The sequence below is a fragment of the Apaloderma vittatum genome, unplaced genomic scaffold, assembly GCF_000703405.1.
Source record: "Apaloderma vittatum isolate BGI_N311 unplaced genomic scaffold, ASM70340v1 scaffold13959, whole genome shotgun sequence".
NCBI classification, from domain to species: Eukaryota; Metazoa; Chordata; class Aves; order Trogoniformes; family Trogonidae; genus Apaloderma; species Apaloderma vittatum.
Window position 1 is genome coordinate 16,277 of NW_009737052.1, and position 21,332 is coordinate 37,608.

The 21,332-nt window shown below is 51.4% G+C and overlaps 1 protein-coding gene across 1 annotated transcript in view; it reads left to right on the forward strand.

Annotated features, from left to right (window-relative positions):
* Window positions 1-21,332, forward strand: part of SZT2 (seizure threshold 2 homolog (mouse)) — a gene marked incomplete at its 5' end in the record, with an annotated part of 58,424 nt that overhangs the window by 16,270 nt on the left and 20,822 nt on the right. Inside the window, 35 exon segments of the mRNA XM_009877212.1 lie at window positions 1,964-2,169; window positions 2,572-2,796; window positions 3,209-3,287; window positions 3,644-3,741; window positions 3,998-4,166; window positions 4,624-4,738; window positions 6,824-6,937; window positions 7,438-7,638; window positions 7,757-7,869; window positions 8,368-8,509; window positions 9,018-9,182; window positions 9,844-10,048; window positions 10,249-10,361; window positions 10,826-11,084; window positions 12,519-12,684; window positions 12,772-12,864; window positions 13,049-13,130; window positions 13,270-13,551; window positions 13,874-14,012; window positions 14,270-14,386; window positions 14,501-14,564; window positions 14,908-15,093; window positions 15,165-15,503; window positions 15,643-15,832; window positions 16,201-16,275; window positions 16,483-16,621; window positions 16,860-16,977; window positions 17,208-17,337; window positions 17,453-17,605; window positions 17,719-17,821; window positions 18,220-18,337; window positions 18,568-18,679; window positions 19,104-19,222; window positions 19,583-19,747; window positions 20,361-20,445. Coding sequence (XP_009875514.1) covers window positions 1,964-2,169; window positions 2,572-2,796; window positions 3,209-3,287; window positions 3,644-3,741; window positions 3,998-4,166; window positions 4,624-4,738; window positions 6,824-6,937; window positions 7,438-7,638; window positions 7,757-7,869; window positions 8,368-8,509; window positions 9,018-9,182; window positions 9,844-10,048; window positions 10,249-10,361; window positions 10,826-11,084; window positions 12,519-12,684; window positions 12,772-12,864; window positions 13,049-13,130; window positions 13,270-13,551; window positions 13,874-14,012; window positions 14,270-14,386; window positions 14,501-14,564; window positions 14,908-15,093; window positions 15,165-15,503; window positions 15,643-15,832; window positions 16,201-16,275; window positions 16,483-16,621; window positions 16,860-16,977; window positions 17,208-17,337; window positions 17,453-17,605; window positions 17,719-17,821; window positions 18,220-18,337; window positions 18,568-18,679; window positions 19,104-19,222; window positions 19,583-19,747; window positions 20,361-20,445 — 5,179 coding nt within the window.

Consider the following 21,332-nt stretch of genomic DNA (forward strand, 5'->3'; position numbering starts at 1 on the left):
ATGGATGTACTACATGTTCCCTGGGTTATCTGCTTCAGTAGGTGGTGAATTGTGCATGTGTACATTTGGACAAGGAAGAGGTAGAATTAAAATGTGAACAATGCCTCGCATGAGCGGTACAGGGAGAGAAAAAATAGAGTAATATCCAGAAAATATTTTAAGGGGATGCAAGTCTGCTATAGAGGCTTTTAATAAGCTATTTGTTTCAAAAGAAATGAGCTGCCCCAGTCAAACGCAGAAGGTGAGGTTACTGTGTGGAGTATTACTCCAGCTCTAATGGCTGAGACAAGCCTAAGTGTTCCTAGGTGAAACAGTATGGGAAAGGTGTCCTGCCCTTGCATGTCTTCAGGGGATCCAGGCTTTGGGCACAGACTGCTGGGCCAACGCGTGGATGGGTGATGCCAAGTGGCAAGTTTTTTGAAGGAGTTCCCTCTGGCAAGTGTAAATTATTACCTGTCTCATGAAGAATGTGTGAGACAGGCACCGTACCCTGCAGTTCCAGGCAAACTCCAGGTCGTTGTGCCAGCAGCTGTATGATCATGAATTGTATCGGGCACGGTCTGGGGTGGGTTTTTTGTTCTTTTTTTTAAATTCTCCTGCCGTAGGGCTGATTAGCTACACAGTGTGGAGGATGACAGCAGGACTTAGCCTGCCTTGTTTAGCAGGAAAAGAGGGGTTTGTGTTGAGGTATTCAAGTTTACAATGTTTAAAGTAAGGAAAGCACTTGATGCAGTTTAACTTTTAGAAGATTTTTGGTGGGATTTCGTATAGGACACAGCTGTAGAACTGGAGTAGGAATAGTGTCATAAACAGAAGCTATCTTAGGGAACAAGGCAAGGAAATTGAAGAAGTGATCTGTTCTTATCAAAGGAGAAGCTGCTTGTGGTTTTCCAAACCTTTTTACTAGTCAAAGGGTAGGGAACTCATCTGCAGGTAGGCGGCAGGTGGTGAGCTGGGAAAATCTGCAGGTGGCACAAAGATATTTAGTTTTCCCTGCTCTTTAAGCCTGTGTGGTTTGTGGACATGGAAGCAGCACGATAGTGGCTGCAAGTCAATACTGATAACTGCCAAATAGTGCACCTTGGATTAGAGAGCTTAAACACCATCAGTGATTCTGTATTATCAGCATGAAACTACAAAGGGGACCCAGGTGGCACTGTAGTGTGGAAAAGAACTGTCCTTCATATTTGGGTTTGGGGGCACTCCTTGAAAAGGGCATAGTGATAGGGAAAGTTGCTGAAATAATTAGTATTCAGGAGGGAGCTGGAGAACTGCTGTTCTGTTTGCCTACAATGGTAGTGGAAATTAAAAGGAGTTGAACAAAGACCATGAAGAGAAATCTAACCATGGAAATTCCGAGGAAACACTGAGGTTATTGTGGTGATCAGATGCTGATGTGGGTAGAACTGTATTCAGAGCTGCTAAAAGCTGAATCAGTCATTTTGAAAGTATCTTGGAAAAAAAAAGACCTAAAAAATAACCTAAGCTCTTGAAGTCTTTTACCATAGAGGTTTAATGCATGAACATGGTAGTGGGGGAACACATCAGCTGTGGAAACAGCCTGGCTTTGTCTTGTGTACTAGTTTACATTTACTGTAGGCTGTTCAGGAGAGGAGAGGAGGAATGAGACTGGGTACTCAGGCTGCTTCTGTGGAGGAGCTGGCATGCAATTACTTTGTTTTTCATCAGCATTGTGGAAAACGATTTCATCAGCCTTGAAATTGTCTTTGGGGTTTTTGGACCTTTCTTTTGCTTTTAAAAATATTTGCATTTCTTAAAATGTGGACCTAACATTCTTGTGTCGTTTTGATCTTAGTCTTACTAGTGCCTCAGAAGTAAAATGACCTTTAGCTCCTGCTCATCTGTGTGTTCAAGTAGTATTCTATTCCTTTTAGTCAGGCTCTTCTGGAAGTTTATTTTGGGTAGTTTATGTCATATTTACATTTTGCTTTTGCCATGACAGATAGTGGAGGAGTTACGGGACCGAATCTTGCAGCTGCGCTTTCCCCATAGGGTCCAGAGCAAGGAGGCAACTCCAAAAGCCAAAAGGAAAATGTTTGGCAGTAGTTCTCCCTCCAAGTCTCCGCCTGTGGCTGGGGCCCAGTCAGCCCTCTCGGACAGACCCTGCCTCGTTGTGCTGCACAAACCCTTGGAGAAGCTACTCATCAGGTAGTGATGGAGATCCAGGCCATCGGCACAACCTCCTTGCCCAGGGAAGTGGGAGAGGAGGGTCTGTGCGTGGTGCTGCCAGTTGCAGGATGGGAGCGGCCTGAAGCTCGCGCTTGTTTGGGTTGGTTTGGGTTGTATGGCTGGGAGTGACAGCTGTGGTCTGGAGGAGGGGCTGTGATTTGCAGCAGAGAGCCTTACTGTGCAGGCAGATTTGTTACTCCCAGCTGATGTTATGCAGAGGTAAATTTAGCTACCGCTGTGTGAGCAGGATCCTGTGCTGGGCTGGCCACGTTCTGCTGCTGGAGGGCTATGTCCTGGGCCCAGCAAGCGAATCCAGACAGCTCTGGGCTTGAGCAGAGCTTTCTTTCCACCTCAGTAAGCTGCACTTCTGCTCTCTTGTAGGTATGAGAAGCTGCCTTCCGACTACCGAGCCCCCTTCATTCTCAACCTGGAGCATCCCCCAGTGTCTGGCCCGCTCACTATGGTGGCCAATCGTACTGCCTCTTCCACCCTGGCCTCGCTGTCCCGCTACTTCTATCACCAACGTTGGATCTGGAGCGTACAGTCAGGGCTGGCACCGGCTGTGCCCATCACTGCTGTAGCCCAGCTCCTTTCCACACTCACAGAGTAAGTTCTGCACCTAAATGGGGAGGGTGCTTCCTCCAGCTGGTCCTGGGGATGCAGAGGAAGCAGTGCGGATCTGAGGCCTTATTATAGGTAACAATTGGAGTTGCTGTGCAAAGAGTTTTAATTTATACACAGCTTCTAGAGCTACTTTACCCAGTTCTGCAGCTGCAGTTGAGGAAAAGGAAAGTCCTTGAAAACATCCAAGAGGGCAAGAGATGTTACTGTGCCTGGAGCATGCTAATCTTCACAGAGACTGTCCTGTGCCAAGTGTCACATCTCGCTCTTCTCTGTGGGTAGCTCCCTGTCTAGGGAAGGAAGGTGTTGCATGGTGAAGGGTGTAGTCATTCTTGTATTTAAGGCTTGCAGTATGGGTAGAGAAGTTCTCCGTGCGTGACTGCCTCTCTGTTGCCAGGGTCCGTCTGTCAGAGGGTTTCCACTTTGCATCCAGCGGGGACGGAATTATCAACATGGTGCTGGAGCTGCCTGTACAGGTGAGCCTGAAGGCTGCAGTGTGACTACAATCCTTCGTTGCTGCTTCTGTGGTGGATTCACCTTCCTATGATAGGATTTCCCATCTGCTTCTAGCACACACTCTTGAGATGTACAGGGAGGCTTCCCCGTGAAGTAAAACAGCTTGTGGGTTGGGTGTTTTCCTGTCTTCCTCTGCAGTTAGAGAGCTGCTTTATTGGTAGGAGCATGCTGGGCTGGAGGAGTTCTTGGGATTGGGCTGGGCTCCCTCTCCACCTCTGCTAGTGGAACTGGATGATGGGGCTGTGTTTTGTGGGGTGGCACTGGGGAGGTGTGGGCTGTTGCTGTTGACCAGGCTCATGCAATGTCTCCCCTCCAGATTGATGGCACAAGCGAGAGCAGCAGTGGCAGAGAGAAGCACACCTGTGTCGTCCAGTACATCCTCTTCCCACCACACTCCACCTCCACCAAAGACAGGTGAGGCTGTTGCCCTGCTCCCAGGGCGGGCTGGCAGTGGAGTCATGGCTCCAGGCTTGCCTTTTGTGGGCATCGTGGGAAGGAGGGAGTCCCCCGTTGTCTAGTACAGACAACTCACTGTCATGGATTGCTCCCCAGTTAGATGGGGCTTTGTCTGCATACCTAGGGTTTGCCTGGCTGCTTTGACAGCTCTGAGAGGAGCTGCAGTGGGGCGCTGGCCCTGTGCCATCTCTCAGGACTCACATCTTTCTTTCAGCTTTTCCACAGATGATGACAATGATACAGAAGTAGAGGCCATTGAGGTGGACACAGAACTGAACCTGGTCACTGAGTGCTGGGTAGAGCCACAGAGTGGCCATGTCCACAGTACTGCTGAGAACTGGAAACACCTCCATGGCTTGCCCTACCAGAAAATACCCAAAGCGGTGAGTTCCTGAAAGGGTAGGGGCATGGTCTCTTTTATAGAGGGAGAAGGGTTTATTGTGAATGGGTGAATTATTAAGGTCCAGAAGATATAGGAATGCTGTTAACAAAAGAGCCTGAGATATCTGAAAGAGGAACTGATTGGAAAAGAATTCTGGATTGCAAAGCAGTGAGTGTAATCCTGGTCTGGAACAGATGGAAAGTACAAAGTACTCTGGCAAGGGCCATTTCATTGTAGGGGAGAGAGCTGGACCAGAGCAGGAGTTGCAAGCAGGACTGCAAATGCACCTCCTGAACGAGGCAAAAAAGAGGCTAAAGGGCTGATGGAGGAGGGTACGATGAGTGAGAATAGGATGGGATTATGTGTATTTCCTCTCCTTGCTTTTGGGCTTTTTTCTCTCCTGTATTTGGAGGTAATAATTCTGAAGCATACAGCTGAGCCTTGATTGCTTATTGCAGCTCTATCCCCGGGACCTTGCGTGCATTGCCACCATGCTTACCTTTGAGTACATCAGCCAGTTGTGCCAAAACAAGGAGTGGGTCTGCCCTACTTCAGACAGCAAAACTACTGTAGGTAAGTCCTCTGTATACATCCAGCATATATGTCCTAGCAGGTTTGATGGAGCAAGAGGCAGCTAGATCCTGAATGTCTCAGGGTGTGTTAGAGGTTTCTGAAAGGTGGAACAGTTATTTTTATGACTTTCTAGACTTTGATGGCCTTGGGTTGGTGTGTTGCACTTGTTCCAAGCTGCCAGAGAAATCACAGAATCACAGAATGTTTGGCGTTGGAAGGGACCTCTGAAGATCATCTAGTCCAGCCCCCTGCCAGAGCAGGATCACCTACAGTAGATCACACAGGAACACGTCCAGGCAGGTTTTGAATGTCTCCAGAGAAGGAGACTCCACACCCTCCCTGGGCAGCCTGTGCCAGGGCTCTGTCACCCTCACAGGGAAAAAGCTTTTTCTAATATTTTTGTGGAACCTCCTATGTTCCAGCTTGTACCCATTGCCCCTTGTCCTGTCATTGGACGTCGCTGAAAAGAGCCTGGCTCTGTCCTCCTGACACTCCCCCTTGATGTATTTATAAACATTTATGAGGTCACCCCTCAGCCTCCTCTTCTCCAAGCTAAAGAGCCCCAGCTCCTTCAGCCTTTCCTCATCAGGGAGATGTTCCATCCCTCCATCATCTCTGGCTGTACTGGACTCTCTCCAGCAGCTTCCTGTCTCTCTTGAGCTGAGGGGCCCAGAACTGGACATGATATTCCAGATGTGGCCTCACCAGGGCAGAGCAGAGGGACAGGAGGACCTCTCTCGACCTACTAGTCACCCCCCTTCTAACACACCCCAGGATGCCATTGGCCTTCTTGGCCATGAGGGCACATTGCTGGCTCATGGTCATCCTGCTGTGCACCAGCACCCCCAGGTCCCTTTCTCCTACACTGCTCCCCAGCAGGTCAGTCCCCAACCTGTGCTGGCACAAACAGGCTTTCTGCCCAGGCTGGTGACTGCTTGAGCAGGGGGATTGGATCAGATGAGCTGCAGAGGTGCTTTTCAACCTCACCATGCTGTAATTCTGAGAGGGGCTGGCTTCTGGAACAGATGGAAGGTGAGCTCACCTGTAAAGTGATGGGTGGGGTGTGCCTGCGCAGGTGGTTGTCCAGAGCTTATAAATTATGTGAAGGAAGAGCTCCTATGTTGTCAGTTAGAAGACACAGTTTCTGGAGCAGTTTGTGGGACACTTGCTTTCTGGTGGTCCTGTTCATCTACAGACCCTCCATCAGCCCACATAAATAGGAAAGGAGACCTTGTGAAGTCTGATCTGTTCTATTCCTTCAGAATAGGATTGTGTGTCTGGTCTGACTTGGTTATTATTATTCACTGAGAACTCGAGGAAAATTTTGGGGGTTCACCCTTGTCAGGCAGTCTGTTCCAGAACCTCACTATTTTTGCTTTCTTGTCAGTAGCTCACCTCCTCCTAGATAGTCTGTTTACCTGCCTTGCAGTGAGTAACAGAGCAGATATTGGGTGGGTCTGAGGGAGCCAGGATCATCCCAAAGGCTGAGGGCAGGACCTGAGGAAACATCATTGGATCGTATCACTGGCCCTATGGGCCAGGAAAGCTCAGGGCCTGGAAAGCAGAGACTCCCTCCTGAGAAAAAGGGTGGGAGGTGGCTTCAGGAATGTGCAGAGCCTGCCAGATGGGAGGCCTGTCCCAAGAGCAGGGGGTTGCGTGTCCCTGGCTATGCTCGTATTTCAGGCTGCCTCTAGCTCCCAGCATGGTCGTTGCTCTCCAGCAGTGTTACCAGCAGCTCTGATGCACATTTTTTTGTGCCCTGGCAGCTCTGAGCCCAAGCTGTGTAAGGCCTCAGGGTGGCTCCCTGTCTCTCCTGGTGTGAAGGTGGCAATAAGCCCAGGGGGCTCTTAGAGCGAGGTACCTCTCGCAACCTGCCACAGCTTCTGGCAGGCTTTGCACTTTCCCCACATGCATTCTTTGTATCTTCTGCCCTCTTAAGCCAAGGCCTTTGGGGCAGCGTTGTTGTGTATCTTCACTTGTGCTCCCTACCCAGTGTTTGAGGCTGACGCGTGTGTGTGGAGGTGACCTGGCAGGCCGGGCTATGTGGTGCCCACAGGCACGTTACATCGCCAGTTCTTGTTGCAGATCCAGACATGGGGGCTGGTTTTCGAGTGCATGAGATCCCATTCCAGTTCAACCTCATGAAGCTGTTGCCCAGGTGCCAGCAGGTTGAAATGTTCTTCCTGATGCTGACAAAAGGTAAGTGCCTCTTCACCACCTGCCTCCTCTTGTCCGCCCTCCATGGCTATGGGCACCCTGCTCTGTGCGCTTGTCCCCTGGGGAGCAGGCTTGTGAGAGCTGCCATGCCTCTTTCTGTGGCTCGGTGCTCTTCATCCCATCTCTGCAGCCCCAGGGCTGTGCAGTTGTATTGCTATATTTCTAGGAGGGATCATAGTTTTGGAAGAGTTACTTTTAAAAATATTAAACCTAGACTGTTGCTCCGCAGTGGTAGTTTCTTGTCTTGAACCCCAAACATCTCCTGAATCATTACAGCAGCAGGGGGAGTCAGTGCAGGGTAGCCCATGGTGCTGGAACTGTAGGGCTTCCTCCGCACCAGCCAAGAGAGCCTTGCACAGGTGCCAGGGTAAATTCCTGGTTGTGTGGAAGAGTCAGTTTGCAAAGTGCTGTCTCCTGGGGGCCTGGGCAGGTGGTGGCTGTGGAGATGCTGTCTCTGAAGCTGCCATGATTCTGTTTTGGAGCAGAGAATGAGGAGGTGACCAAGGACTCTTCGTTTGTGCCCAATGAAATGCTACTAAACCTCTTCCATGGCTGCCTGCAGCATGACCTCAGTGACCGGGAGATCCCGATGGCTGATGCTGATCATGTGACTTTCATGGAGCAAGTTCTGCAACGGGATCGTGATGGCCATCAACCCCCCTTCACACTCCCCGTGATCAGAGGTAAGGGCAAAGAGTGTGCAACAGGCACACTGGGAGCTGGGGTCTTTGAGGAGACTTGCTTTCAAATCTCTTCCTCAGCTGGTGTTTCTCAGGTTGGTTTCTCTGTGCTCCATTTCAGAAGAAACCGTGAAAGCCTCTGGGACCCTGGAGCAGCAGGATGCTTCTGCATCCTATCATCTTGTTGGCAGCAATGGCACCAGGGATATGACTGGCTCCACAAGTACTCTGCAGGTACAGCTACGCTACTGTCCTTCTGAACCCTCTCTGAAGCAAGGCAGCAGTTGTTGAAGAGCAAGAGAATCTGCAGAAGGGTTGAGAACAGATTGAATGGTTGGTGTTTTGCCCACACTTGGCAGCAGTTTTAAGCTGTAGCCTGTGACTGCAGTCAAACAGGAATTTGGTAGGTGTGTGGGTAGTTGCGCTCACTGCAGGCCTGGCCTTTTACAGCACCACTGATGCTGTGCCGCAGGTTGCTCAGAAACCACGGGCAATCACTGCTTAGAGGCCAGAACCGTCCCCAGGAAAGCTGACAAAGCATCTCCTGAGTGTGTGTGCTGTTTCCTCAAGCCAGGCTGATTAGAAAATGGTGCAAGGGGTGGTTACGGTGATTTGAGCGCTGTGCCGACCCGCAGTCATGGAGGAACTTGCTCTGTGTGGTTGCTGTCTGCCTCAAGGCAGGCCTGTGCCATGTGCTGCTCTGAGCTTATCCAACTTCTGCTTTTTCATCAGAGCCTGGGCAACACAGAGCTGCCTGAGGATGATGTGACCCTGAGTTGCACAACGGGGCCCTTCCTTCCACAGTGGCGATGCTATGCCAAGCTGGTCAACCCGCAGCACGTGTTCTTGACCTTCCTGCCAGCCACTTTCTCAGGTGAGGCTGCCTGTTGTGGGGAACAAGAGAAGGCAGCGATCCCAAGTGCCTCCTTAGGAAAATGGCAAAAGCAGAATCAGCTCTGGTAGGATGGAGATAAAATGGAACAGCGGAGTCTAGACTCCCTCTTTTTGCACCATATGGCCAGGAACAGATCAGTGCAAAGTGCTGAATGTCTTCCTCTTCTCTCCTTGGACATGGTTCTGCCCACATAGTGTTTTCAGGCAGGGGATGTGGCTGTGGGTCATTTGCTACTGCAATCATTTGACTGGTTTTCTAGTAGGGTTGTTAATGAATGGAGTAAGGAGACTGCTAATGGGATGGTCTGGGCGAGTCCCTGCTTCTGGATATTGGCACTGGTCTGACTTCCACTGAGCTGCTGGTGAAGGCTCCTAGGCTCAGCTGGAAGTACTCTGGAGCTGCTTCCACACACAGAAGGAGTAGGGACATCTGCCCTCTTAAGAATGTAGATGCAGAGGTTGAGCTGTTCTGTTTTGTTTTCTTCCAGATGTACAGAAGCTGACAGCTTGTGGGTTGGACAAACCCCCGAAAGATGAGAATCGATCTGGAGAGGATACTCTGGGACCTGTCTGTGCAGAGCGAGTCAGGGCTGAGGCTGAAGGAGGGGACACTGCAGTGCCATTACCTACCCTGAGCATAACACCAGCCCATGGTACTACCCTCAGGACAGCACCTTGTTAAAGTATTAGTATCCTTGCTTTTCCCTAGCTCATTTTTGGGCGGATTGAGGTAGGAGGAATAACAGCCTGTCAGCTCCTGCCTGACGGTCAGCAATCAGTCAGGACAAGGGGTGCAGTAAAGCCTCAGCCAGCTTTCCTGATGTTCATGGTGAGGTGAGGGAGTGTAAAGTGAGCTGGATGCCCCTGGCTCAAGGCTTGACTCCCTGTGGGCAAGGAGATTGCTACTAGGAATGGCAGTACTGGGCTGCGCTGGAAAGTCAGTCACTCTAGTGTCATGATTCAGACTGGCACTACCCAGCAGCATATTGTCTCTGGGAGAAGGGCACAAGTCTTGAGGTGTATGGGATTTGATTGCACAGCCCCTGGTGCAGTCAGCCAGGCCGCATTGAGGATGGAGGATTGTGCTGCTGCAGAAGGTGATGGTGAACAGTCAGGGCAGCCCAAGAGGGGGATCAGTGTGGCCAAGCATTGGGTTGGGTGCTGGGTGAGGAGGAGAGCCCTTTGGAGTTTGAGTGGTGATAAGCTTGTAAAACTGATACCGACCTGCGGGTGCTGCTGTGAGGACTGTGATCTCTCAGACCAGGAACAAGATGCCCGTCGAAGGCCTTTATCTCAGGATTGTCTCTTTTGCAGAAGTGAGCCGTGACCCTGGAGAACAGGGTGGCCCCTCGCGGAGAGACGTGCATATCTCCTTCTGTCACCAGAACTCGCAATCTGAGCTAGGCGAGTGCCGCCGATTTCGCTGCCCCATTTACATCTACAGCTGCTCTTTGGAGCTGTTACGAGAGCAGCTTGTCAGTCCACGGGCACACCGTCCTCCTCGGGACATCTTTTTCAGGTAATACCAACTGTACTTGATTTCTAGGCAAGAAACAAGAGGCTGGCTCTAGCCCTGCCATATTCTCTTGGTTTGGCCTCGCGGCCTTATAGTGGCTACAGCCTGTGCGCGGCCTAGGGCCTGGCTTTAGCGGTGCCAGGGCTGTTTATGGTCTAAAAAGTGCGTCATCGGTACTGAAGGCTGCTGCTTCTCTTTTCCAGGTCCCAGTCTCTGGAACGTCCTCCTACTGCTGCTTGGCTAGACCACAAGCATAAGGAGTTGGTGAGTTACTGCACGCTGCTGCAGGAACACTCCCACCAGTGCTATGTGAAAGGTGAGGAGCAGCACAATGGAAGCTGAGGCAGCACTGGGGTTGGGGTTAGACCCTGAATCTTCTTTTAAGAAAGCAATGTCTCATTTCTCTTGTGATCTTACACTGAGCAAAGGGAGGAGCTGTGGGACTGATCTCACAGGGAGGAATTTTAAGATGCTTCTGTGCATTCCCTGTGAGCCTTTCATAGGCTGTTCCTGCACCTGTGGAGTGCTGTGGAGGGGAGGTCCCATCTGTGACATTTTCCTCTTACCTTCAGGGTCACAGATCCGTAGGGCGCTCTGGTGTGACAACAGCCCGGGCTAACGTGTAGCATTGGGCATCCGAGCTGAGTCTTGTCTCCCAGCACCTGTGCTGAGCGCGACTCAGTGTCTGAACTTGGTGAAAACGGATATGTGGCTATTGCCTGACTCCCATGGCTTTCCATCCTTGCTGTGGGGTGCTCAAGCACTGTGTTTGATCTGTAGGGCTGTTCAAGAGCCTTCAGCAGTCACACAGCATCAGCTCCCAGGACCTACTTACAGCCATGGACTACTGTGAGGAGCTGCTCCAAGAGATTGATATCACCAACTTCCTGCTGTCCGTGTGCAGCCATGTCCGCTCCTTCAGAGAGAGCCACCAGCATTTCCAAATACACTCGAAGACTGCCAGCTTCCAAGTGGGCAGCATAGAGCAAGAAGAGGAGCAGAGCTCTAGGGAGCGGGGTGTCTTGGTTTCTGAATCAAGGTAGGGGTCTGCCTCAGTCTTGCTTCTGTTCTTAGCACTGGACTGGGCTGGATCTTTCTTCAAGCACCTTCTGCTGCCTGCTAGAAGTAGTGTTTTAGGGCAGAGTCTTAGAGAGTCATGTGCAAGAGCAGATACTTCCATTGGGATACCCACCTGATGTAGTGTTCGCTAGGATCTTCTCTTTTTTATAATTTCTGGTGACATCCATCCTTTTGCTTTCTCTTGTAGTCTTGGCTCATTACTGTCCCATCTGGCCTGTGCTGGAGGGCAGTTTGTCTGCAAGTAACTCTCACACTTGTTTCTGGAGAAATTATGCACCTCCTGCTGCTTGACTCATTTGAGTTTGCTGTTGACTCTGGTGAAGATGACAGGCTTTGTTGTCTTTTTCTAATGAATAAAGTGTCGGGGTTTTTTTAATTAAAACTCTGGGAAAAAATCACAAGAGAGATAGCCAAGTAGAACTGGAATATACTTGATGCTGAGCTTTTGTCCTTCTATTTCTTAGGGTGTTTACGAGGTTTGTGTTGCCTCTGGAAACTTAAGGAGGGGTAAAAGTACTCTACTGTGCCTTAGTATCTGTTGAAGAAACACCCTTTTTAGGTCCTTTGTCCTCTGTTTGCACTTGACTGTCCTCAGATCCTTTATGTGAGTTGACTAGTGTTTGCTGGGTATCCCCAATCCTATTTCTTCTCATACTGTAAGTGATTGAGATGAGGCTTTGGTGGTTTTGAAGAACACTGGGTGTTTGAAAAGTCAGGTGACTCTTCAAGGGCTACTATCCCAGTGAAAAACCGTGGGAACTTCTTTTTTGTTTATAAAATATTATGAATCGCCTATCCCAATGCAGATTATATAAACTTTACTGAAGGATGTACAACTTGGACACATTGCACTCAGATTCACTATCCGTATTACTAATTCGAGTACCTGAGGAGTACTTCAACCAACCAACATCCCACTCCCCAGACTGCTTCTTCTGAGTTTTAGGGACTGAGTTTCATGGAGCTGCTGAGTGATCGTGGGCCTGAGCTTTATGCTCCGCTCTGTGCTGCCGGGACACTGGGAGTGCTGCCATGGTGATATTTGCTGTGAGGTGCCTGAACTGAGTGTTGGTAATTTGAATTACTCCAGGCCTATCCCACTACTCAGCCACACCTCTCTCTTTCCCAGGGAGGCTGTGTAGAGTACCAGACCATGGGATCAGCATGGTTAAACTACCCCTGGCCTGGCTTCGGACAGCCCGAGCGTTCATCTGCGTTAGCGAGTGGCAGAAGGGTTTCTGGGGCTGCAGGAGTGGTGGCTGTGTAAAAATCACATCATGTTTACGCAGATGAGGTGTAGGATTCTGTGAGGTGGAGGCTTGCAGGGCAGATAATACATAGAACTACTGTAATTTCTCGGTTTGCCTGTCTGACCTGTCCACAATCTTGTCAGTGCGGAAATGGAGGACTACAGTGAGCAGGACTCCCATAACATTGCCAGCCCCACGGAGGAGCCAAAGAGCAGTGTGAGCACCAGCTGCTGTTCAGAGTTTCCCCTCTCGCTGCTGGAAATTGGACAGCCGTGCCAGGCGTACCCTGACTTGCATAAAATTATCCAGGTGAGGAATGTAAAAGCTCATTTAGGCTCCCACCGGAGAGTAGAGTAGAGTAGAATGTCTGCTTCACATATGGGCTTTCTCTTTTAGGAAAAATTCCTGGAAATTGGAAGTTTACATTTCAAGCCAGTGCCATCAAATCCTCACTATTTCTTCTATTGCCCTCCATCAGCCAAGAAAGAGGTAGGCATGATCCTGCCCTGGCAGGCACGTGGTCCTTGTGGAGGGAAGGAGCTTTGTTTGGTGTCAGACCTGGATCTGGGGCTGGCAGACCTGTGGGTAGACCGAGCCCTTGGGGGGCCCATGAACAGCCTGCTTCACTGCCTGGCATGGTTCCTAGTATCTGCCCTTCCTCTGTCCACCTCAGGAAGAGGCGTCTCGGGAACAGACAGACAGGAAAGGCAGTGAGGACATGGAGGGATCAGAGGCAGAACTGGCAGCTGAAGAAGGTAAAATTTGCTTGCTCTGTCCTGGAGAAGAAAATGTCTGTAATCTCACTGTGGTGATGCCTGTCAGAGCTTGGCTTGTTTCTTGCAGTGTGTCTGGGAATGTGGATCTGATTTGCTAACAGGAACTGTGTATCAACAGGAACCGTGTCTGGGTGCTGTATTGCCACAGAGAGTGACCCTGAGTTGGAGGTGGAGTACCGTGAGAAGCTGGAGCACGAGTTCCCAGACACAGATTCCCTCTCAGACTCCAACACGGTGAACCAAGATGATGATTCCTTCAGTGTACTAGGAGGGGACTCACTCAATGAGCAGGAGTTCCTGGAGCAAGAGATGCCCCCGCTCTTTGTGCACCTTACTTGCTCAGTGAAGCTGCGTAGCCAGCACAGCTCCATGCCTGTGCGGTCCCTGCCAACTTGTCTAGGTAGGAGCAAGCCTTGCTGTGAGGTTAAGGGGGGAGGTAGGGCTTCTGTCAGGTCCCTGCTGAGTGAACAGCCTCTGGAATAAACGTGCAATGTCCTAAACAGCAGTCCCTCTGGACCAGGCCTCCCTCTACAGAGCCCCTAGGGTCTCCCAGTGTTAGACAAGAGCTTTTTCACCAAGTCTCCCACTTGTGGGATTGGTCATGGAAGGTTGAAAAGATCATGGAGGATGGTGGCTATGTGGGACAGCCACCTCTTGCAGTCTCAGTATGTGCCGCTAGGCTGTGTATGTGTGTAAGCAGAGCTGTTTGATTCATTTCTCAGGGGAAGTTTTGGGCTGCCTGGAAAGCTGCCAGGGCTTGAACACCATTGACTTGGGGGACCTCTGTGTGACCCTGGACATCTTTGTGCTGACACTGCCCCTGGAGATAGAAGTTGTGAACGCAGACATTCTCCACAATAGGTAGGTGGAAAGACACCCAGTGACCAGTCGTTCAACTGTCCTCTGTCTGCCCTTCCCAGCCTGCCAGTCTTGGTGCCTCTCCACATTCTGTCTTGGGATTCTCCTTCTCACAGAGCCTGCCACATGCCTAAGAAAATAAAAGTTTTTCTAAAATAGACTCAGCTTCTCTAGAGATGCCTTTTTCCCCTCTCTGGAACCTCTCTCTGTCTTCTCTGGCTCAAAAGCTGATGCCCAGCCTGTTCTCTCTTCTGTGACAGATGCACCTCGGAGAGCAGCGTGTCCTTCACGCGCTCTCCAGGGCAGCCGTCCTCATTCCGCTCAGATGAGGATATCATGCACAACTTGGAACGGCTCCCGTCCACAGGAGATGAGAGGTATGGCACTGCAGGTGCAGCAGGCCCCTCATAGGTTCCTTTCACTGCCTAGGAGTTGCACTTTGGCAGCTGCATGAATGAGAGCAACTGGTTGATTCTTCTTCTCTCTTCTAGGCACCCTGCGCTTTCCAACCTTCCCGGAGTGCACAGACAGGCTATTGAGGCCACTATGAATGAGGTAAGCCAGCCTTGTCTACTGCTTCTTTGTTCCAGCTGGACCAGCGTGGCCACAACATGCAACACTTCCACACTTCCCAGCCTGCTCCAAGCTGAACCAACTGTCAGGCCTCGCTGGTGTCACACAAGGCATTGGCCTTGTGCTCCCTGAAAGTGTGGGATTACCCTGATAACGTTCTTACTGCAGTTGGGGTGGGGCAGGCAGAGCTCTCTTCCAAAGGCCTTGTCTTAGGTGCATTCAGGAGGAGGTGAGGGATGTTGGAAATTGGATCAGAACTGGGACAGCCTTGCAAATGCGTGTCACCTTGCTCTGCATCCTTGCTCTGCATCCTTGCTCTGCTCAGATTCGCTGGCTCCTGGATGATGAGATTGTGTCTGCACTGCGCCACTCGCAAGTCATCAGCACCTCCATCCTGCACCGGGTGGCCACCCACATCTATAACTCCAAGGGGCGGCCCAGCTGCCACAGTGAAGTGGTGCTGCTCCAGTTTGTCTTTGGACCTGAGCACTCTCTGGAGAAGTTCAAGGAGGTAAAGAGAAAGTCCTGAGGCAGCATCGTACTGCTTTGCTAGCAAGATGCTTATTCTTCCTCGTATTGCAGGAGTTCAGGAGAATGGCTCTGCCAGGCTACATGCTTAATGCAGAAGGCAGTGACTACCACTACATCTCCATCAGCCGCCGGCACTCCAGACGAGCAGCTCCAAACCCTGCAGGGACACCCTGCTTGCAGCAGCCAGCTGGAGGAGGCACCAGGACAGCCCTGGGCCACACAGGCCAGGAGGGAAGCAGTGAAGCAGAGGCGGAGGGCTCTGAGCTACACCATGCGTGCTGTGTCCTCCCACAGGAAGCCCGGGGTCTCTGGGGGTGGCCAGAGAGTGAGACGTGCATTATGCCAGACACAGGAAACCCCATAGGTGGGGGCAACCACCTGCAGGATGAGGTGAGAGACACTGAAGTGGTCTGTTGGTGGGAAGATGTGGACACTCAGGTAACAGAAGGTAGAAGGATGCAGGAAGATGATGGGACTTTTTTCAGTGCCTGTTTTTCTGATCATTTTTGCAACCTTGGCTTGTGTGCAGGTCTCGGGAGAAGTGGTGAGCCTTGAGCAGAGCAGGGCACCTGGCCATGACTCCCTGGAGGAGGCAGCTCAAGAGACAGCCATGCAGTCACTCCCATCCTCATCCTCTGAAAAGGGCAACAGCGAAAAATCGCCGTTGGTGACACCATCTGCAGCAAGCCTGGCTGAGTCCATAACACAAGGCAGGGAAGGTAGGAACTGCAAATGTGGGCAGAATGTATCTCAGCCTCAGAAACTTCTAAGGGAAAAGCCCAGTTCTGGCTGTGACATACAAAATATAATTCCTACTCCTCTCTAGTCTCTAAACACCAGAATTGGCACCCAGGACTGTAGGTCTCTTCCTTGTGAGGGTGCTGGCAATTCACTGCTCAACAGTACCCAGGGTAGTTGGCTGTGCTGATGTCCCTCATGACATGAAGTTCCCGATGACTCCAGTAACTTCTTCGAGAGCCCCATTCCCCAGTACTCCCTGTTTGTCCTGTAGTGGAATGTTTCTTCAGAATGCAGGGCATGTGAAAGGGCTTAGCAAGTGCTTTCATGATCTAACCTCTCTTTGCAGGCTCCAGCAAGCAGCGCCCCAGCCGCGTGCAGAGCGTGGTGTCGAGCCAGGGCAGCATGGACTCTGACCACCTGGGTGAGTCCGCTGAGGCAGGGGTGACTGACAGTGTGTATCCAGAGCCTGGCAGTGACAGTGCAGAGGTGTGGGTGGATCGTGTGCCCTGGCTGGGGTCACCCCTGGGGACAGGACTTGTGTGTAAGTGGCTCTGATATCCCAGAGACTGCTGTGCTGGGGAGGAGGCTGACTTGCCAGGCCTGGGATTGAAGCAAGGATATGTTGCAGGTTACGATGGGGGAAGCAGTGATTCGGAGTATGAGGAAGCGCTAATGAGTGACCAGGAACCCAGGTGTCCCCTCATGCCGGATTTCTGGCTCATTATAAAAATCCTGCAGGACCGAGTGGAGGTCTATTACCACACACGGTAAGGGGAGTCCCCGTTCTGGCCACTGCCTCTCTGTGCCAGGACCTTATTGCCACTCTTTCATCTCTGGACAAAATCTTCTTCCTGCCCAGTGCGTGTGGGAAGCTGCAGAACTAGATGGGTGCTCCATAAGGGGAAAGCTGGCATCCTTCCCCACTATAGTCCTGCTCCCAGCACACAAGGAGAGGAGCTATCCAGGTGCCCTGCTGATCCTTGTCTTCCTTTCCCTGTACAGCAGCCTGAGTGTGGAGAAGGCAGCATCAGCAGAGACAGAAGAGGAACAGCCAGGGGAGTGCCAGAGTCTCAACCAGGTGGTGGTGAAGAAGATCAGTGAAATCTGCAGGGTTGTCAATCAGGTAACAAATCTGCGGAGGACAGAGACATAGCTGACAGTCATAAGATGAGAGGGGACCTCTGGAGGGTGTCTGGTCTGGGCCCAGCTCAGAGGAGGGCCTGCGGAGCTGTTGCAGCTGTTGGAGCCCCAGCTTGGGTGTTCAAGGATAAGGCACTCAGTCTGGTTCTAAGCCTTTCTCCTTGCTGTCTTCTGTGGGCTGTGCAAGCACCAGAACCAATCTTTTCTCTGCAGCGGTTGCTGCTGCAGGACCTGCATGACAGCCACATATGCAACTCGTTGCTCGTGGCAGAAAGCGAAGAGGACATCTGGAAGAGTGAAACACCCTATACTTCCTACAGGCAGCGCGTCATGCCCACAGACGGTATGAATACTCCCTTGACTGTGCCTTGGTGGCAGTACTGCTGCCTGCCCGTGAGTGACTAAAAAGAGGGTGATTACCATGCTACGGCCCCAGCTATGTCCTATGTTCTTTGTAGATTACTCGGTGGAGGAGAGCTACCAGCCTCGGGACTACCTGGCTGCCACTATGCAGTTCATGCCAGGGCACTTTGCTTGTGAAGTTGTGTGGAGCACACTCATCCATGTGCATTCACGCCTCAAGATGGGTCCCAACATGGGGGTCTCACGAGGTGCGTACAGCCCGGGTTTCCTCTCCTTTTGTGTGTCAAGAGCCTGGCTTCTGGCTGGATTGGCACACCAGAGAAAGGGATGTGGGATAGCTAACGTCCCACGTTGCCCACAGCTATCCAGGCGCTTCGCTCGGTGCTCAATGCCTTCTCTGTGGTGAACAGGAAGAATATGTTTGTCTACCAGGAGCGTGCCACTAAATCTGTTTTCTACCTCAGGTAAGAAGCCAGCGTGACTTGTTGGCCTTACCCTGCCCTGCCTCATGCATTACACCAGACTGAGAGCTCCCTGGGGCAAAAAGTGTCTGCCCAGCCTCAGGGACCCTGTTGTTACCCAAACAGCAAATATCTCATTTCTCATGAGTCAGGGCTACATCAAGCCAGGCCCCTCCTGCGCTCTCTTGATAAGTGTTTATATGGGAAGGAAAAGGATGATTATTTTTTTTATTATCTTTTTTTGAGAGAGACAGAGAGCAGTTCTTCCACAAGTGACGTATCATAAGGACTAATTCCCAGAAAGTGCACAGGGGAGAGCAAGGAAGACATGGACCTTCTGTGGAGGTGTGATGCTGTCGTCCTTGGGAATGGCAGCTGACATGTCTTTCTCCTGTGTTCAGACTGACTGAAACCACCTCCAGTGGGAAGGTGTGGGAAGCAGAGAGTGTCCTTAGTCCGGCTTCTCGCTCACTGGCACTGACACGCAGCCAGGAGCCCCTTTACACTGAGGATCTAATGGTGAGTCTCCTGTTCTCTGGGAGTGGATGTGGGTGCTTGTGGTCACAGGAATACAGGGAACTCGGTAGTCTCAGAAATCTGGATTTTATGTGTATGTTGTAGATGTGTGGAGTGGACTGGCAGCGGGTGGGTTCTGTGTGTTCTGCCTGACCTAGCTGACAGCCTGGGACAATGATGGATTTAGGGTTCAGATGGAAACTGCTTCCATGTGGCTATTTTTGCTTCTCCAGGGTTCTCGTTCCTCTCTGGACACAGCCTCATGCCGTAGTGTGGACTCTGCCCGCCCTGTGGGACAGGTAGATAGGCACATCCAGCTGATGGTCCATGGTGTTGCCCCAGCAGGTAAGTGTTATAGCATCTGGCAGCAGATAGACTGTGCTGATGTAAAGCAGAGGAATAGAACTTTGCTCCCTGTCTTCTTTGCTTGAAGAGCAGAGAAGGTATCTCCCTCCTGAGCTGCTCTTCCTTAGCCCAGAGGAAAGGATCCATGGCTCACAGTGAAACCTCCTGCAGACCGGTTGGGTGGTTTTTTTTCCAGCTTTCTGTATTCAGGAGTGCATTTGTCTTTGCCCACTGTACCAGCAGTCTCTTGTGATCATGAATGGGTAGAAACAGATGCCTGAAGAAATTGATGATGGGGAAAGACATGTTCCCTGTTGGAACTGAGTGTGAGGATGGTACATCCTGAACAGGTGGGGAAGGGTGACTGTCACCGTTCTTACTGGATGGGGTGAAAAGTGTGCTTGTACTTCTGCTTACTTGCCAGGGCCTGAGATCACGGATGAGCTGGTGAAAGTGCTGCGCAGGCGGCTGGATGAGGCCACCCTGGATATCATCACTGTGATGCTGGTGCGGAACTGCAAGCTGACCCCAGCAGATGTGGAGGTACCTCACTGGATATCTACTTGGCTCATCGCAGAGCTCATAGTGCTTTTCTACCTTTTGACCTATCCTGGGGCAGTTTGCCACACCCCACTCCATGCTCCAGTGCTTGCTCAGGCTAGCATTTACCGAGGTGTATATACTGTGTGGGTGCCAGGGTAGGTGGGACATCCCCTTTGCTGGGGTTTGCAGCATGGCAGGGCTGTGAATACTCCTGGAATATGTGCCCACATCTGTCTCATGGGCCTGGGATCTGCCCACCACGCTCTCCTTTGCATAGCCAGCTGGTGTAATTTGGATCAGGATCAGAGCCCCGGGGCATCCTGCTAGTCTCAGCTGAGTTTCGAAGGTTTCTCTCTGCAGTTTATCCAGCCCCCTGGAACACCACCCACAGAGGTCCTGCAGTTTGCTCTGCCACCTTCTGCCCTGCCTTGGCTGCATGCGGTGGCCTACTATCTGCGCCAGAACCTCCTCATCTTCCTGCACACCCCAAAGTACACGGACAGCAACGTGGAGCACCACTTCAAGGTGAGGAAGGCTGTGAGTTGGGACAGCAGTCTGCCCAGCTTCTACCTGCTGCTGGTGGCATTTTTGGGGCAGCTCAATCATTGTGTTCCCAGCTCTGCCATGCAGTGTTGGGGAGGAACGGGCACTAAATACTGAAGCCTGGAGATGTTTCCCAGGACTGGGAACAGTTCCTGCTTGGCCTAGCCAGGCCTTGCTTTCACAGAAGCAATCATTTGCTGTGCCAAAAGCAACAACCACAAAGATCGTGCCCACAGTCATCTCCCAGAAACGTGGGAGAAGACCCCCTCCTGCAAAGCTGAGTTTGGCTTCTTGCATGGCTCCCTCAGATCTAAGGACTGAAATATCAGGATTAATAAAAGCTTGGGAACAGCTACTGACCCCCTCAGCGTGGCTGTGGCAAGGCTAGAGGTTGAGGCCAGATGTGTAATACTGTAGCTCTGCCTAGAGCTGTAGGGGGTTCCTTCAGCCCAATAGCGACAAAGGCTGTGCTGGCAGGCAAGCAGTGCAGACCTGCTTAAAATGCTACGGGTCTGGGCATGAGCTCTGCACACATGTGGGCCTCTGCTTCCAGTTAAAGAGAGTTCTCTAACCTCTGTCACCTTGGTCTCCTTAGCACTACTTCAACCACAGTGGAGGCGTCCCTGACCAGGATCTCTATCTGTACAACAAGCCAGGTGGCCAAGGCACTGGTGGGAAAGGTATCAGACTCGACTCTTTTCTGAAATAGAGTATGAGGCTGCATGTTGGAGAGCTCTGGGTGACTGAGGAGGGCGGGTGCTGGGATAGAGGATTGCACTGATAGCTGGGAGATGGGCAGGGGCTGTGCCTGGGGATGGCATACCCTTACACACGTGGTGGAGAAACCTAAGGACTCGCACAGCACAACTTGCTAAGCTTGGCCTGTTGCTGGTAGCTGTGGGGCAAGACACAGTGAGCCCTCAGTATGTGTGGGGCACAGAGGTTCAGTGGGTCTGGAGGTGGGAGCAGGGACAGTTGTTGCTAGAGTCTTACTGCAGAGGAGTGGCTGGATGCTGCATGTCGTGGAATGTAGGAGCAAGGTCCTTGCTCTTTTCTCTGGACTCCTGGAGGAGAGACTGGGTAGGGCCCATCTCACAGCAGGCTGTCATGTCATGTTTTGTCTAGGCCATGTGGTCTGTCACCTGGCCATTGTGTGTCTTGTGCCCCTCATGCACCATTTGAATGTTCTTCTGTTATGTAGGTACCATGTCGGACCTTGTGCAACACCTCTTTCCACTCTCTCACTTCCAAGGTAGCACCTGTGGCTCCAAGTGTTACTCCAGTTCCCTTTCCTGTGCAGCTCCCTGGCCTCTCTGGTCTCTGCTGTTCTTGTTTTCTGTGTTGTGGCTTCAGCTGACTGCTCTGTGTGTTTGTGTGTGTGTCCATTAACTGAGCCTCCTCTTTCTTGCTGGCTGGCCAAGTGAGCAAACAGAACTTGCTGTCCTCAGACAGCAGCTCTTCAGTCCCAGGCTGCTGATGAATGTCCATGTGCTGCCCTGTTAGCTTGCGAGCAATGTACTCCAAAATCCTGCACCTTTTTTGTCCCCCACAAGTCCAAACAGGCATC